General features: G+C 52.5%; 3 protein-coding genes across 4 annotated transcripts; 2 read left to right on the forward strand and 1 right to left on the reverse strand.

Moving 5' to 3' along the window:
- Positions 1-799: 799 nt before the first annotated feature.
- On the forward strand, positions 800-6279 carry TMEM115 (transmembrane protein 115). Its single transcript, XM_051985929.1, has 2 exons — positions 800-1710; positions 5341-6279. Exons 1-2 carry the CDS (start codon positions 836-838, stop codon positions 5543-5545), a joined length of 1080 nt encoding a protein of 359 aa, XP_051841889.1. The 5' UTR covers positions 800-835; the 3' UTR covers positions 5546-6279.
- Positions 6280-6919: 640 nt separating this feature from the next.
- LOC127554433 (transmembrane reductase CYB561D2) lies at positions 6920-10365 on the reverse strand. Its single transcript, XM_051985942.1, has 4 exons — positions 10281-10365; positions 9721-9926; positions 8899-8936; positions 6920-8040 (listed from the first exon to the last, which is right to left on the reverse strand). The coding sequence occupies exons 2-4, from the start codon at positions 9845-9847 to the stop codon at positions 7537-7539; spliced, it is 669 nt and encodes a 222-aa protein (XP_051841902.1). The 5' UTR covers positions 9848-9926; positions 10281-10365; the 3' UTR covers positions 6920-7536.
- Positions 10366-10457: 92 nt separating this feature from the next.
- On the forward strand, positions 10458-16880 carry NPRL2 (NPR2 like, GATOR1 complex subunit). Of its 2 annotated transcripts, XM_051985911.1 has the most exons (12): positions 10458-10550; positions 10756-10905; positions 11000-11091; positions 12400-12568; positions 13069-13177; positions 14146-14282; positions 14384-14481; positions 14718-14754; positions 15440-15533; positions 15907-16024; positions 16476-16618; positions 16702-16880. In XM_051985911.1, the coding sequence occupies exons 2-12, from the start codon at positions 10828-10830 to the stop codon at positions 16767-16769; spliced, it is 1143 nt and encodes a 380-aa protein (XP_051841871.1). In that variant the 5' UTR covers positions 10458-10550; positions 10756-10827; the 3' UTR covers positions 16770-16880. The 2 variants fall into 2 exon arrangements, with proteins under 2 accessions (XP_051841871.1, XP_051841879.1); XM_051985919.1 differs by lacking the exons at positions 10458-10550; positions 10756-10905 and having other exon boundaries at positions 11003-11091; positions 12405-12568.
- The last annotated feature ends 58 nt before the right edge of the window (positions 16881-16938 follow it).

Genomic DNA, 16938 nt, shown 5'->3' on the forward strand with positions numbered 1-16938 from the left:
TCCCGCCGCTTTCAGTGGGCAAGCTTCGGACGTCCGCCGGCCCGGCCTTTCCCTGGGGAAGGGACCTGAGGCTTCGGCCGATCCCTGGGCTTGGATCAGGGAGCAGCAAGGAGCAGACGTCTCAAGCCCCCTCCTCTTACCCGCGGAGGCCCCCAGCTGGGCTCCTCCATCCCTAGGCCCCTCTCCAGACTACGCGCCGGGTCCGATTTCCCAGCCACCACGGCTTCCCAGCCCCAGAGCAGTCTTTCCTGTAGGAGACGTCCCAAAGTCTTCGCGTTCTGGGAGAAACAGCTCCACCCAGAGCGCGGCCGACCTCTCCGCCCCTCGTTGCCCGCTCCAGAACCACAATTCCCAATATGCGCCTCGCTTGCGGTTCGATCGGCGCAGGCGCCGTCCTCCTTGCCACACACAGGGACGCGGACTCCAAGTCCCATCCTGCCTCGGGGCGGAGAGACGCGAAGCGGCCAGCTCCCGTTGCGCAGGCGCGGTGATCTGTTTGTCGGTCCCGGAGGAGTCGGGGGCGGCTGCGGCTGTGGCGGCAGAGGAGGCCGCGGCCTAAGAGAAGCCGGTGGCGGTGTCAGGGAAAGAAGTAGACGCGGCCTCCCGCCCTTACTCAGGCCCCTCGGGGGTCTTCGGAGCTGAGCTCCGACCCCGCGGAGGAAGACGGGAAGGGCGCCCCCCGGCGGCGGGCGGGCGGGCCGACCCGGAGCGGATGGGGGAGGCCGCGGCCTGAGGCCAAAGCCGGCCCGGCCGGCTTGGAGGCCCCGCTGCGGGCCCGGGGGCCCGGCCCCGCCTCTAGGCCAGGCCCCCGGCCGCGGCCCGCAGTTCCCGGAAGATGCAGCAGCCGCAGCGGGCCGGGCTGGCGCTCGGGCCCGGGGCTCGGCTCCCCCTGGGCGCCGCCCTGGCCAGCGCCAGCGTGGTGGTGAAGGCCCTGTGCGCCTCGGTGCTGCTGCTCTACCTGCTCTCCTTCGCGCTGGACACAGGCGTGGGCTTGGCCGTGACCCCCGGCTACCTCTTCCCGCCTAACTTCTGGGTGTGGACCTTGGTCACGCACGGGCTGGTGGAGCTGCACGCGTGGGACGTTGCTCTGAGCCTGGCCACGGTGGTAGCGGCGGGCCAGCTGCTGGAGCCGCTCTGGGGGGCCCTGGAGCTGCTGGTTTTCTTCGGCGTGGTGAACGTGTCCGTGGGGCTGCTGGGCGCCCTGGCCTACCTGCTCACCTATATGGCCTCCTTCAACCTGGCCTACCTGTTCACCGTGCGCATCCACGGGGTGCTGGGCTTCCTGGGCGGCGTCCTGGTGGCCCTCAAGCAGACCATGGGGGACAGCGTGGTGCTGAAGGTGCCCCAGGTGCGGATGCGCGCGGTGCCCATGCTGCTGCTGGTCTCGCTCGCGGCGCTGCGCCTCACCCCGCTGGTGGAGAGCAGCGCCCTGGCTTCGTACGGCTTCGGCGCCCTCTCTGGCTGGGTGTACTTGCGCTTCTACCAGCGCCACAGCCGGGGCCGGGGGGACATGTCGGACCACTTTGCCTTTGCCACCTTCTTCCCCGAAATCCTGCAGCCTGTCGTGGCCCTGGTGGCAAACCTGGTGCACGGCTTGCTGGTGAAGGTGCGAGTCTGCAGAAAGACTGTGAAGCGCTATGATGTAGGGGCGCCTTCCTCCATCACCATCAGCCTCCCGGGCACAGACCCTCAGGATGCCGAGCGCAGAAGGTAGGCCTCAGCAGTCCGTGCCCCTCGCTTTTCGGGTGGAAAAGCCCAGGCCTCAGACTGCAATAGGTGCCCACGGTCAAGGGTGCCGGGCTAGGGTACAAACCTCCGTTCCCAAGGCCTGGTCCCCTCAGGGCTTCCCTCCCAGGGGGTTAGGCACTCGGGCCCATCTTTCCTTTTTCTAAAACATTGGTTTTACATACCATTTTGCCCAGAGCTGAAGCTCCAACATAGAAACTACCATGCCCTCGTTCTTTTAGTGTTGGGAATCTGGGGGAAACTGGAAACATAACCTGAACGTTTTTGAGTCTAGGAGGAAGCTGAATAGCCTGTCCAGAATGATCACTGGCCTTAGGGTTGTTGCCCCCTGAGATCCTGGTTCTCTTTGAGAGAGTGAGACCCGAGTTTATGTTCTAACTACCAGGGGCTCAGCAGGTGACCTGGACTTTGCTCTTGGCCTGTCTCCTTGTCTGAAAAATGTGAGAATTGCCTAATGTCAAGTGGATAGTAAGTGTGAACCTAGAGCATAATGACTTGGTGTCCTCAGAAGCAACGGCCTCAGCCCCTCCATCCTCTCTGTGCTCCCTCCAGCTCATAGATTTTGTGACTCTCAGGTTTTGGTCAGTGCATCCGATAGAAGCCCTGTAGGAGAACTAGGGCTCACCAATCTCCGAACTCTGCTGTTATTAGTTTCTTTCCAGTTCTAGGTTCACCTAAATAGTCACATGTTCAGGCTTTCGAGTTTTTCAGTTGAATTCATTGCCTATAGACTTGAAAGCCTGGGGTATTGCCAGAAAGTTCTCTCTATTGACAGGTAAAATTTGTTGCTTTGTTTCTCCCCTGAGCTCCCTAGGGGATAGACAGATCCATTGAATAAATCAGCTGTTTCTGCCACCCCTGGAAAAACTGCTGTTTCACTTCCTGTAAACCAAGCTAAGTTTCAGTTACATTATTCACACTTACATAAAATCATAGCCTTCCCGTTCCCTGGTAATTAGCCTCCAAGTAGGACAAAGAACCCTCCCTTCCCCAACTATATCAACTTCATATCTCACCCACCTTCAAACTTCATTCTCGATGATCCATCCCTTTGGAACAATCATTTGGGGTCAGGGCCTAAAATAGTGATAAAGTGCTTTCCTTTACTTTCACTGATCGCCCAACTCTCAGAAACAGATATCAGTGTAGCTTGTCCCATTTGACCAGAGGAAATTGGAATTCAGAAGAGAAATAATATCTTGGTCAAGATCACCCAGCAAGAGTGTGTCAGAACTAGGACAGGAGTCCAGGTCCTAGTACTCTGGTTTGCTACAAAAAACATTTATTTAAATATGAAACAAACATCTTGACAAGAATGCTAAGTAGGTTGATTTTGTTTTTCATTTTAAGTTAAACTTCATTTTGGTTGTACTGGGAGAGTTGTATGGCTTGGTTCTAGCATTTCTGTAACCCAGAGCAGAGGTCAGACCTGACCTCCCCTGGAGAGGCTTAAGGGTGGGACCAGTAAACATTTTTCCCTCTACCCTGGAGCCTAAAGCTATTCTTTTTTCTGAGGAAAAGATTCTTAGAATAGTATTTAAAACCTGTTCCCAGTCTCAGTCTACCCCTCTCAGCATTTCTTTCCCTATCTAGGTAAGACCAAGAACAGACAAGACTTTTTCCATCCCAGCTGTGTGGCAAAGACAGACCTGACAGTTACTTGTTCTCTTCTGGCTGGGAATTTCAGGGTCTGAAATGGGTTGGAGAACTTTTGGGCAAGCTTAGTGTACGTGTCCACAGAACACATACAGGAAGAGGCTTAAGGAGCAGGTGAGGGTGGTAGCACTGTGGACTTTAGCATCTGCCCTTCCTGATCCCAGCTGTCACTTGTTGGTTAAGTAGTTTCACCTGGCTCTGGCTGGATCTAGGGAGGCTATCAAGGTCACAGGATAGTTTAGGGAAATACAGGCATCTGTATCTAAACTTCCTGAGAGACCGCTGGAGCAGCTCGTGCTTATTCATTCGCTTCTGAGGGTCATATTTAGTTGGGCCTCTTAGAGACAAGCTGGGCATGCTCTGTGTAAGCTCTGGGGACTAGTCTGAATACAGGCAGTTAGCAGAACCTCTGGGCCCCAGGTTTCTCATCTCTAAAACAGGGATACTACTACTTGGACAGTCAGTGTTTTACAGCTGTTGGAAAGTATTTTGTCAATCTTAAAGTACTATAGAAATAGCAGTTATTACCCCTCTGCCTCAAACTCAATGTCGTAATAACTGACTAGAGACCACCCTGCTCCAGGGAAGCCATAGGAAATGACAGGAGGAGCAAGGAAAGCAGCACATTGTTTCCCTCAAATGGAAACCAAGGCCCAGAGAGGGATTTGTCTAAGCTCATATTGGCAAGTAACAAAACTTAGATCAAAGATACTTTCCTGTCCCCAAAATCTTGCATTGCTTTTTAATAGCCTTAGGAAGCACCATCGAGCTAAGTATTGGGGCTATTAAAGATACTGGACTACAACAGGGGACACCCCACCCCGACCCCCACCCCCACCCCCCGGACTAGAAGGGAAATACTTGTCACAGCTTTGCTTGTGAGGCTGGAAGAGGAGGCTGTCTTCCATTTCCCTTTGGACTCTGTCCTGATGCCCAGGGCTCAGAGGGCCTGATTCCTTGTTCCTGACTCTTGGCAAAGGAGGCTCAGCCAGCAGCATCTAAATAGTGGTGTCTGAGCCCTGGAAGTCACCCAAGGAATGTTTGACACTGGCAAGGCCTAGAATAGAGTTGGTTTCTCCTGAGAGATAACACATGTTACAAGAGCTTTGGGGTCTTCCAAGCCTGCAGCTGCTTGTCAATTTATTTGCAGTCAATAGTCACACTTCCAAAGTGTTCACTAGAGGACACACTCCAAGGGCCCTTTCTAACTTTTTGTTTCCATCTCATTTCATCTTGTCCAAAGGGCTCCTTACTACACCCCCCAGAGCTCAGAGCATATCTGTCCCACAGGACTTAGCACTGAAGGGACTCTACCCAACCCCCAGGACTGTATACCAAGGAACCAGGAACCTCCACAGTGTCTGCCTTAGCTAGGAAACTTCCACTGCAGAATGGCCTGGGCAGTCAGGGAAGGAGAGATGGCCAAGATTCTGAGCCAGTGGAGGGACACACCCAGGCTCAGGCTGATGGGGTAGAGTGATTGTTTTATAAGGTGCCCTTCTGATCCCCATGGCAGCTTGAGCAGCTCATAGAAGTATCTCCTCACTTTGCAAATGGGAAAGCCAAGCTCAGAGAGACTGCGATTGGCCCAGTTACCCTCATAAGACATTGCAGGATCAGCTTTCAATTTCAGTGTTCTTCCTGCTAAATCAGGGCAAGACATTTGTTCCCACTATCCCAGCACAGCACCTGGCTGCCTATATACACACTCATCATTGACCAGCTTGACCTAAAATGATTGATTAGAAAAGGAGCTAATAATTTTCAGAGTGGCAAAAACATAATTGAGTTATGATCAGAGGTATGGATGGGATACGCTAGATTTTGTAAAAAAGAAGCCAAGATTCAGGAAGAGAGGGCTCTGGGAGCCAGCCCAGAGACCTAGATGTAGCCAAGGCCTGGCCCTCTGGTAATATTCCCATGTCTTTTCTTCTGCAGGCAGCTGGCCCTGAAGGCCCTAAATGAGCGTTTGAAGCGAGTAGAAGACCAGTCTGCCTGGCCCAGCATGGAGGATGAGGAGGATGAGCCTTCGAGCAAGGTGGACAGCCCCCTGCTCCCTGAGAAAAGTCCCAACCCCTCTGGGAAAGGGGCTGCCCCTGAATCCAGCCTGATCACCTTTGAGGAAGCCCCTCCCCAGCTATAATTCCGACTTCCCAGCCTAAGGGCACATTCCCTTTCCCCAGCCTGGTCAGTAGTCACACCATTTGGGCCACCCTGCTGCCTCTCCCGCTCAGCTACACACAGAAGCTGACTGCTTCCCAAGGAGAGAAGGCAAAGAGGGAAGCCTTTTTAGGTCCATGGGGTCGCACTGTGTGCTGATTCTTCTGGACATGTGGCCCCTACCAACACCATGCCCCTAAGGCCTGGCTCACCCACCAGATAACCACTAAGTCCAGGAGCAGGGAGCATGTGGCCCGAGGCCTGGCCCAAGTTTCAGCCTCATGATCCCAGTTGACTGGTTTGGAAACCAGATCCAGTGGGTTAACCTTATTCCTCCGATTCTGTGGCAGATCTTTCTTAGTAGAGCAGTCCCTCTTCCTGGCCTCTGCTACCAGGCAAAGATTTGTCAAAAAAGAATTCTGGGGATCCTAGCAGCAGGCCCAAGGCTGGATGTGACAAGGCCAGTTCCAGGGCACCTCTGCCACCCTGCCATTCCTCACCCCTCCACCCCAGAGACATGTTAGTATTGCAGTTTGGTTTTCCCTCGGCTGGGGTTGGGCAGTACATGAGTGACGCTGGCACGGCCTTCATCCCCAGATCTGGGGTCTCTCCAGAACAGGCACTTCTGTTGGGGTTAAAATTCATGGGGGTTATTTTTTAAAAGGACCACTTGAATGGGGAGCCTGGACTCTCAGTATAAATAAAGCAGTTCTTTGAGGACTGGCTCTTGGTGGCTTTGTCCTAAGCACGTGCCTCATTAAGCAGTTGTTGAAGCACAGCCTCCCCAGGACCCACAAGACTGCAGACTGCATCCTGGGTTGCTGCTTTTGTTCCCCACTGCTCTTGTGCTGTTGGAATGGAGACGACCACCACCGCCCCCCATTCTCTTCTACTCTGTTTTCATCTTACCGACTTATTTTTACTCCTCATTCCTCAAACCTCTACATTTTCCTTCTTATGGCTTTCCATGACTTCTGCTCCTCTGCTGCCTCCGAGAGAAGAGTAGATCTAATTTAGGACCCATTAACGCTTCTTGTTCATGTCTTCTTGATCTTTCTTTCTTTTGGAAGAGACTCGGCTACCTGCATATTGATAGGAAATAGATGCCAAGACTCTGCATTGACCACAGGTAACATCCCCTCTACCCATTATCCTCTAGTGTGAGGGGTTATTGGGCGAGTTCTTTTCTCCATCTTGCCATATCCTACCCACAGCCCAGCTGTGGGCTATTTCATTAAAACTAACCTGTACAGGTTAGTATAGAGGGAATTTTGTAACTGGTCCCGCTCATTTCTGCCCACAACTTATCCAGGCACTAACTCTTAAATGGGTAAAATACCAATTATCTGCACACAGATAGGTAGATAGAAGAGCTTTATAGGAAGTACAAGAACACATCTTTAACTCCTTGACATTACCCTCCCACTATCCCTGCTTCCTAGCAGGTTCTTCTCAGGCCTCCCTGATCCCCATTGGTCAGCATGGGGAAGTTGCTCGGTCCTCAGGAGCCAAGGCCTAGCAGCAGTGTCATCCCAAATATCACTGCTACTCCCGAGAAAAAGGTGAAGCACCTGGCCCAAATGATTTCTTCATACAAATGGTACCTATAAGAATCAACTGTGACTTGGAGCTCTTCCCCTACCTCTTTCCATTGTTACTTTCCCCCCACTTTTTTGCAAACACTGATAAGAGTCTAAAAGATGAACAGAAGAGGCAAGCAGGCTGCCAGTAGTCCATCCATGTGCTCACATATCTCTTCATAGTGGCAGGAAGACTAGGCAGTCTCTGTATATGGGGCACTGAGCACCCTTCCTCGGTACACATCTCTTCTGCCTGTCCCCCAAAGGGACGATGCATGGCCCAGGCCCGCCCGGTGTCAGGAGAACCGAGAGTCCAGCAGCACCGCGAGCAGCTGCTTCTGGGCAGAACGCAGGACGCTGCAGGGGGAAGAGTAGCACATGGGGGATGCCTCCTTCACGGCTGGATCCTCTTGCGGTACAAGTAGGCGTTGCTCACCTGATTCATGACCACCAGGCTGGTAAGAATGGGACAGAGAGCAGCCAGATACCAGGCACCACCCACCAGTGTGGTGGTGAACCAAAGGGAGCACATGCCCAAGAGGAGACTAGTACTTCCCAGCAGGTAACCCACCAGCCCTGAGGTGGCGTGATACAGCTTCAGCTTGGCCAGTGGCCACCGTGGGAGCAGCTTGGGGTAGAGCAGCACTAGCCCACCTGTGCACTGCAGCCCGGCCCACAGCACTGACAGCAGCCCTGCCCACCCATGCCATGTAGCCAAGTGAACTTTGCCCTGCTGTTCCTTGTTGTAGACAATCAGGCCCAGGCCCAGCAGGGCACACAGCAGGGCCAGCAGCTGCAGGGCCCAGTGGCATCGTGCCCGGCCCTTTCGAGAGAAGGATCGCAACAAGGAGCTCTCTGGGGAGAAGACCAGCAGCGCTTCTGTCATCAGGAAGGAGAACTGGGGAGACAGTTAGGACCAGTGTTCAACTACCAAACTAACAAAAGAGATTTAGCAGGAGAAGATCCAAGGAGCAAACAAGCCAAACATTTCTATGTGGCTCTGAAATTCAGGCTATTTCACAATGGTTCAAATGGCCTTCCGGATGCTACCCAACTCAAGCTGGTATTATGAATTTGTCTTCCTTGACCTCGGGCTGAACTGAAGTGCTGGAAAGATTTAAGGTAGAGCTAGCAATGAATTAAGCTTGTGTTCCATTGAATCCACCTGCAGATAGTCAAGACTTAACCTTACCACAAATTTTCCTTTTTAATTCAACAAAATATTTCTTTGGTCCTTTTTGAAATATTACCTCTGAAAACACACACACAAACAGGACTGTAGCAACCCAGAACAAAAAGCCTCAACTCTAAATGATGAATTTGGTTCACATCCCCAGTGTGAGACTGATATGGGATAGATATTGTTACATCTGGTAAATCAGCTCGCTAGGAACAGTATTTCAGGGAAAATGAGATGACATGTAATAGACTAAATTAAGGGGCCTGTAATAGACTAAATTAAGTGCATTTCTGTGTGTGTGTATGTGTGTGTGTGTGTGTGTGTGTGTGTATATATATATATATATATATATATATGAGAGAAAATGGCAACTTATACACTTTAAGTGAGCTGGTAAGTTGCACAGCAAGCACTGTAAACTTCTAACACTAGGGACAAGCACAACCACAGGAATGAGTCATGGCGGGTTAGAAATGTTCATCCCAAATCCACCTTCCCTGTTATCCAAGGCCCGCACTCCTCCCATCCCCGCTGGGCCATCCAAGCCACAGACCAAATAGGAAAAGGGTTACTTACAGCCAAAGACATAAGCACTGGGTGCCACGAGAACAGACCTGGAAAAAGAAGGAAGGCTGCAACTAAAAGTGGTCTAAACAGAAGTGGGCAGGCACTCCCTGCAAATGGGGACGTGAAATTCTAGCCCAGGACAGCTGGAGGAGATCAGAGGACTAGGAAGAGCATCCCAGACTCCCATCTCCCAGAGGTCTCAATGAACTGGAGACCAAACAAAACCTCCCACCACCCATTTTCCTCTGAAGACAGGAGCCCCAGGCTGGCTCCAACCTTGCAGTCTCCTCCAGACACCTACCCAAGAAGCTAGATACAACTCTCGGGAGTCCTGGAAGTAGCCCTGGCCAAAGGACCCTCAAGTCCACCGTTCTGCTCAGCCTTTCTCACAAGGAGGGAGGACCCATCCTTCAAGAAGTGCTGCGAACGGCGGGCCAAGTGAAAGCTGATCTCCAAACTCCCTTCGGCCTCGATATCCGATGACCCGGATACCTGGGGCTGATCCACGACCCGGGTAGAATCTGGCTCCTCCCCCACAGGGAGCAGGGAAAAGGCCCCTGCGACATGGGTGGGGACCCGGCTCCGAGGATCCACAAGTAGCGGGGCTGGGTCACACCAGCCAAGGATGCCAGGGTCAGAAAGTCTGGCAAAGAGTATTTCCTGCCGGAATGCGCCGGCCTGTGGCCAGCTGGACCCAACCCAACACACCTCCCTGGGACCCCCCCCGCGGGGGAGTGGGAGGGATGAAGCGGGACATCCCAGGGCTCGCTCCTTTCCGAATCACCGCCTGGTCCTCGGCCAATTGGTGCCCTCTGACCCCATCCCACTTACTAGAGCCGGGCCGGGCCAGCACGGCTACAAAGACCGTGAAGCCCAGGGCTACGAGGTGGGCGGCGGCTCCCGAAGCGGTGCGCAGGCCCCGGTAGATACGCGACTCAGTCTCCACGGTCAGAGCCATGTCCCGAGGTGCCGAAATGGTCTTAGGGCTCGGGGCCCAAAAGCCGTTCCCCAGGGAAGTCTTCGCAGCCTCTAGGGACCTGGCCGGAATAGACAGGCCGGCGTCAGGAACACCAGGCAAAGCTAAGCAAGGTTCAGTGCGACAGGCAAGCCGAATGCTCCCAGGTAGGATGCTGGTGAAGGGCCGTAAGGACTACGAATTCCAAGATGCACCGCGCTGGCGCGGGCCCAAGAAATCTTAAAGTCAATTGCAGGGGAAGGTGGGAGGAGTAGTTCTCTAGTCATAGTCGGGTTATCCGAACAGAGAGCCCTGAGCCACCAGGAAGCATTTTGGGAATTGTAGTTAACCCTTTCACCCCGCGACCACAGTCCCACAACACGCCGCAGACTGCCTGAATGCAATTCGTATCCATTCCAGAATTCCCCAGGCTCACCTGCCTACTCGGCCCAGGGTCTTCCGGCTTCTAACAGGAAGTTTCGGAAGAGAACTACTCTACCACTTCCGCGGAGCGGGGCTCATTTCCGGTGCAACTTCCTCCAATCCGGAACTTGCGCCAAGACGAGTCTCTGGGGCCCTTCCTTAGAACGTAGTGCGCAGACTCCCGGATCTTCTTGGAGAGTGGGCGGGGCAAGGCTAGGCTCGCGCGCTGCCTGCTACTACGCAGGCGTCCTCAGGAGCCGGCTCTTTTTCTGTACTAATTCAGGTAGGGTATTGGTGGAGGTGGGAGTCGCGGGAGTTGCAGAGCTTGGGGGGTTCCGGGAGCCCCCTAAAGCTGCTGGGATTCGGGGTCCACAAGGAGCCCACGGATGAGAGGGAAGCAGGGGATGCGCCAGCACCCATCTCCCGGGGAGCCTTTGCGGCCCGAACGTGGGGAAACTGAGGCACGCCCCGCCCCTTTCCCTCTTCAGCGCCCCCTCAGGAGGCCAGGTGGGGCCCCTCCCCGGGCCTTCTGCAGGGTCTCTGCGGCACGGCCAGCCAGCATGGGCAGCAGCAGCAGGATAGAGTGCATCTTCTTCAGCGAATTCCACCCCACGCTGGGCCCCAAAATCACCTATCAGGTAGGCGTGGGGCGGGGCCTCGCCGCGGGGGGGCTGCGCAGCCGTGGCCGCCCCGCCGAGGCCCCCCACCCGCTGCCCGCGGCTGTCTCCCCAGGTCCCCGAAGATTTCATCTCCAGGGAGCTGTTTGACACGGTGCAGGTGTACGTCATCACCAAACCCGAGCTGCAGAACAAGCTGATCACCGTGTAAGTGCGGGGAGGCTCTCGAGGGGCTGCCAACGCACGGGCCCTGGCCTCGGGGGGTCGGGGAGCGCCCCCAGCTCGTTACCCACCCCGGCTGCCCAGCCTCACTTGCCCCCTAAGTCACCGGAACAGGCAACCTGGGCCTTTCAACCACTCGGGTAAAGCCCGAGGACAGCTTTATTCTCACAGTCCTCGTCTTTTCTCCTGCCAGTTACCTGCTGGAGCCACTATCATTAGCTACTAATTGAACTCTCTGCCTCCAGCCTCTTTCCTCTCCAACCCATCCTCACAGCGCTAAGAAAATCTTATCACTCCCAGTCCAAACAGAGGCCCAGAGAACAAAATAGAAATTGTGCGTGTCTGTGGCATTTATTGACTTGACATTATCCCCCCTTATGCACTTCCAAAACCTGGCCTTTTGGCTGTTATCCCGCTAGGATAGTCCATCTCCTCTATTTTTGTGCAGGGGATCCCCCTACCTGGCATGCTTGCTTTGGAAGTCCTAGCTCCCTTCAAGATTCAGTTTAAGTGCTATCATCTACAGGAGGCTTTTCCTAAATTTGTTTTGCACTTAATAAGACTTAGGGGTAAGCACTACTCCTAGTAGAATGTAAGCTCTTCTCAAGTATGGGCGTTTTAGTTCTATGATCTCTTTATATTCACCGCAGTGCCTGGTACATAATAGGTGTTTAATACTTATTGAATAGTATTTTTAGAAGAAAAAATATGGTCAGAGATCCTTTTCAGCAGACTAAGGAAAAATCAAGGAAGGTTTTATGTATAGAAGAGAGATCACCTAGTCTGAATCCTGAGTACAACACTGAGAGGGTGTACATCCTTGACATGGAACAAAATGAGACTGTGAAACAGTTCAGTTTGTCTGAAGCAGAGACTATAAAAGGAAATAATGTGAAGTAAAGCTATTAGTATAGCTTGTGCCCAGATTCTCAAACGCCAGGCAAGAGTCGTATTTTATCCTTTAGGGAATAAGATTTTGAAGGGATGGCTTGATGGAAGCTGGGCCCTAGAATAATTACCCTGGCAGACTGCAAGATTACTTAGAGGGGAGAGGTAATTAGAAGCACCATCATCACCTTGGACTGACCAAGGTATGGGCCAGGGTAGTGTCAGGAGAAGAGGCAAATGATTGAAATATCAAGGGACAGAAGACTGACAAGGCCCTGAACAAGAAACCTGAAGAGGTCCCCAGAGACCTGGCTCCTGACCCATTCTCTAAGATGGTTTCCAAAGAAAAAGGAGAAAAGGGATTCCCCACACACACCCCTTGTGCTGATTCTGCTTCCTGCTTAGGACAGCCATGGAGAAGAAGCTGATTGGCTGCCCTGTGTGCATCGAGCATAAGAAGTACAGTCGCAATGCACTGCTCTTCAACCTGGGCTTCGTGTGTGATGCTCGAGCCAAGACCTGCGCCCTGGAGCCCATTGTTAAGAAGCTAGCCGGTTATCTCACCACGCTGGAGGTCAGGACCAGCCCCGTTGGGGGCCATTTCTCCAGGACTCAACCACTGGGGCACTGAACCATGCATGACCTTTGGGTAGTAGAAAGATACATAAAGTACATCAGAAATCCCTCTCATAGAGTTGAAAGAAAATTCAAAAGGCTGTGTAGTTCAACCACAGTTTCCTAAAAAAAAAAAAAGGCAACTAATGCCAAGGAAGGGCTTGGGCTTGGGCTCCTATGATTGTGGATTTAAAGCTAGAAGGGATAAGAGTTCTTTTAGTCCAACCCTGTTTCCCCTGTTAGATACAAGCTCTATGAGGTTTGTTGATGTGCCTGAGGCTAACAGCAAAGCATCAGAGGCTGAGTGGAGCCCAGTCCTCTAAATACAAACCAGTGCTTTATAAACTGTCCCAATCCAGAGTGAAATGGGCACCAAGGAATCCGCCTTGCCTGCTTGCTGTCTTCCAGAGCTTGATGGGCCTCACGGCAACTCCTTTTTAATCCTATTTTTCCTCATAGCTGGAGAGCAGCTTTGTGTCCACAGAGGAGAGTAAACAGAAGTTAGTGCCCATCATGACCATCCTCCTGGAGGAACTCAATGCCACGGGCAGATGCACTCTACCCATAGGTAAGACCAAGGGTCTAGTCCTTCCTCCAGAGAAGGTCTTCCTGCACTTTCTTGCCCAAGAAGAAATAGAATTCAGAGCTCCCCATGTAAAGCCCCGAAGATTACTGTCCCATGTAACCCTCAAAAGATACATGGAAAGATTTTGGCGGATCCATGAACTTTAATGAGAAACATCTTTAATTTCACCACTCTTTTTAAAAGCTATTTACCATTTCCTACAGTTATTTAAAAACTTGACTGAGAAGGAGTCTGGAGACTTCCCCTGCTGGCCAAAGGGAACTCCTGATTTATAGGTACAAAGCTTTGTGAAGGGAGAAGAGGGTGCTCCTCATTATGAGAAGGGGGATGTGCAGAGCAGAGGCTTTCTCAGTTAGATCACAGACTGAGGTAAATAGATAAGGACCAAGAAGGAACGTGAGACCCTTTGGGATCAAGCTTCAAAATCTGGGACACAGACAGTGAACTTTGTGAGGATGGTTGGGGGTAATGCCCACAGATACCTTGGCTCTGATGCCTGCTCTGCAGATAACTGTAACAAGTGATGGCTTCTTTGGCATCATCAGCTTCTCTGTACAAGGTATTGGTTAATCCTAAACCAGTCTCCCATGTTTGGGATGAGAATCAGAGAAGGAGTCTCACAGAAGTCTAAGTATTGGAGCTGTAGTAAGAGGCTTTAGGGGTCCCCTAACCCTCTTTCTACCTCATCCCCATTATTTATAAAATAAGGAGGAAACAGGCAAAATCCAAATCTTATTGAGCCCTGGTTTCACAGATATGAAGAATAAATTTTTCTAGTCTAGACAGCAAGTTAGGAGTAGAGCTTCTGTAGGAGGCCAGATCTGTATCTTGCAGTTCCACCATATTGTGGCATACAAAAGTGCTTTGGAAAGACTTGGCCTTCTAGAGATGCAGTCATGTGCCTGGAAGGCTTCCCGGAAGCCAGGAATCCCTATCATCTTTCTCTATAGATGAATCTAATACCATCCACCTGAAGGTCATTGAGCAGCGGCCTGACCCCCCTATCGCCCAGGAGTATGATGTCCCCGTTTTTACCAAGGACAAGGATGAGTTCTTCAACTCTCAGTGGGACCTCACCACGCAGCAAGTATGCCTCCCTGCCACATACTCCCCTGCCAGCCCTGAGGGAAAGAGTGTGGGCTATGGGGTACACACTGGACCCAGGAATGACACAGCCACCCTCCCTAGATATTGCCCTACATCGATGGTTTTCGACATATTCAGAAAATTTCTGCTGAGGCTGATGTCGAGCTCAACCTTGTACGGATCGCCATCCAGAACCTGCTGTGAGTGGGTCAGGGACTGAGAGGTGGGCAGGGAAAGACCGAGGGAAATCACATCTGGATCCTGCCAGGCCCTGCCCTCCCCACCTCTCCCATCTGCTAGATCTTCCCCTTCTCCTGAGACCTCACAGATGTCATCACCAAAATGAGAATCCATAAGCCAGAGGGTGATGCCTGGTGGGGAAGTGAGGCCTCAGGGAAGGCAGAGGCCCACATTGAGGAGCTGTATCTCCTTGCAGGTACTATGGGGTGGTGACCCTGGTATCCATCCTTCAGGTGAGAAGGGGAACAGTGGGAGGAAGATGGTATTTGAGAAGGGAATCCAGCTCTGAAGGCAAGAGGGGTTCCACTTCAGAGCACAACCTGAAACCAAGATGATAAAGCTTGCTAAAAGCAGGAGCCTTCTCTTGGAGATGCCGGATGGGGGTGGGGAATGGCTTGTGTGAATGACTAGAGCAGATAGAATGGAGGTCCTCTTGAACAACTGAGGCCCAGAAGGGGAAAGGACTTGGGTATTTTTTTTTTCATCAATGGTGTAAATTCCTTGGCTCATAGGATTGACAATCAAAGGGACTTAGACCACGGCTTCTTAAACTTTCTCTACTTGCAACTCCTTTTCACCTAAAAAATTTTTAGGCATTCTCAGCATATGGGTATACAAAATATACAAATCAAATACTGACTGATAATCATAATTTCATAACCCTCATATTCAGTTCTGAGACTCCTATATGGGGTCACAACCCACAGTTTAAGAAGCTGGGCCTTCTGCTGTCCAGTCTAACATATTTGGTTTTATTGATGGGCACTGAGGACCAAAGAGCTTAAGGGCTTTTGTAAGCTCACATAGCCTTATTCTCATGGCCAGTCTCGTGACTTATGAGTCAGTTGGGGATTTCTAAGCTTGGAGAAGATGAGACCAGTGGGCTCCTCGGGCCTTATTGCATCTTTGCACCCTCAGTATTCCAACGTGTACTGCCCCACGCCCAAAGTTCAGGACCTGGTGGATGATAAGTCACTCCAGGAGGAATGCCTGGCCTATGTCACCAAACAAGGTACGGGAGGAAAGGGAGGGAGGAGGGCAAGGACACAGCTTTCAGGGTGTCTGATTGACTTACAGCTGTGTCTTTATATCAACTTTGAGAAGCTACATCCAGTAATAGTTCAAAAAAGGTCCAAAAATCCTTCTCTGGAGGACAAGGAAATTGAGACACAGAGTTTTAAGAAACTTGCCTGTGATAATAGAGTTAAGAAGTGTTGGAACCAGCATTCAGAGCTTGTTATCTTCCAGTTTCAAATCCTTTTAGGGGCCTAAAACAGGGGAGAAGAAATTGTAATCCTAATTCCTCCTAACTGTCCTGAGGCCTAGAGTGATAGAAGCCTGAGATATGTGAACTCCCAGCTTTCTGTCACCATCTCAACCCCCAGGGCACCAACGAGCCAGCCTGAGAGACGTCTTTCAGCTCTACTGCGGCTTCAGCCCCGGCACTACTGTCCGAGACCTCATCGGCCGCTACACCCAGCAGCTGCAGCACGTGGACGAGAGGTCAGCCCTGGACTGGGGAGTGGGACTCTGGGAAGGCGCTCAGAGCTCAAGGGGCTGGCACCTGGCTCCCGAGGGGCCAGTCTTGAGCCAGAGGAGCCCGCACCTCCTTCATCAGTTTGGGGTTCCCACGGCTTCTCTGTGCCCAGGCAGGGAGGTGGTGCAGAGCTTCAGCATCCCGCTGGCCCCAGTCCTGCCTGATAGCCAGTGTGGGCACTATTATAATAGTAGGCACTTCTTCCATCCCACCTCCCTCACTCTCTTTCCAGAGAGAAGGCTTAACAGAAAGGGGGACTCGGCCACTTTGAGCCAAACACCCATAGGTAAAAGGGGCACCTGCAGTGCTCTCAGAGACTCAGATGTGGGGAGAAGTTTCCAGGGAAGTGACCCTTGCACACAGTAGGTCCTCAATGCTTTCTGAGCCGACTTCCACGCCCTCCCGACCCCCCAACAGGAAGCTGATTCAGTTTGGGCTCATGAAAAACCTGATGAGGCGGCTGCAGAAGTACCCCGTGCGCATCACGGCCGAGGAGCGCAGCCACCCCGCCCGCCTCTACACGGGCTGCCACAGCTACGACGAGATCTGCTGCAAGACTGGTGGGTGGGAGGATGGGGGGGCGGGGGTCTGGCAGAGCCTGGCAGCCACTCTTCTGACTCCCCGCCTCCCACCGCCCTTCTAGGAATGAGCTACCGGGAGCTGGACGAGCGCCTGGACAACGACCCCAACATCATCGTGTGCTGGAAGTGAAATCCCTGCGGACGGGCGCCGCAGCAGCCCGCACCCCCCACAGCCTGCGTGGGAGCCTCGGGGGCTTCGGGACTCTCGGCCGGGCTGGGTCAATAAAGCGTCTTTTCTGTCTTCCGGCTCGGTCTCCTGCCTTTCCCTCGGTGTCCAGCAGGGGCCGCCATCACACGAG

The sequence above is a fragment of the Antechinus flavipes genome, chromosome 1 (genome assembly GCF_016432865.1).
Source record: "Antechinus flavipes isolate AdamAnt ecotype Samford, QLD, Australia chromosome 1, AdamAnt_v2, whole genome shotgun sequence".
In the NCBI taxonomy this organism is placed as follows: domain Eukaryota; kingdom Metazoa; phylum Chordata; class Mammalia; order Dasyuromorphia; family Dasyuridae; genus Antechinus; species Antechinus flavipes.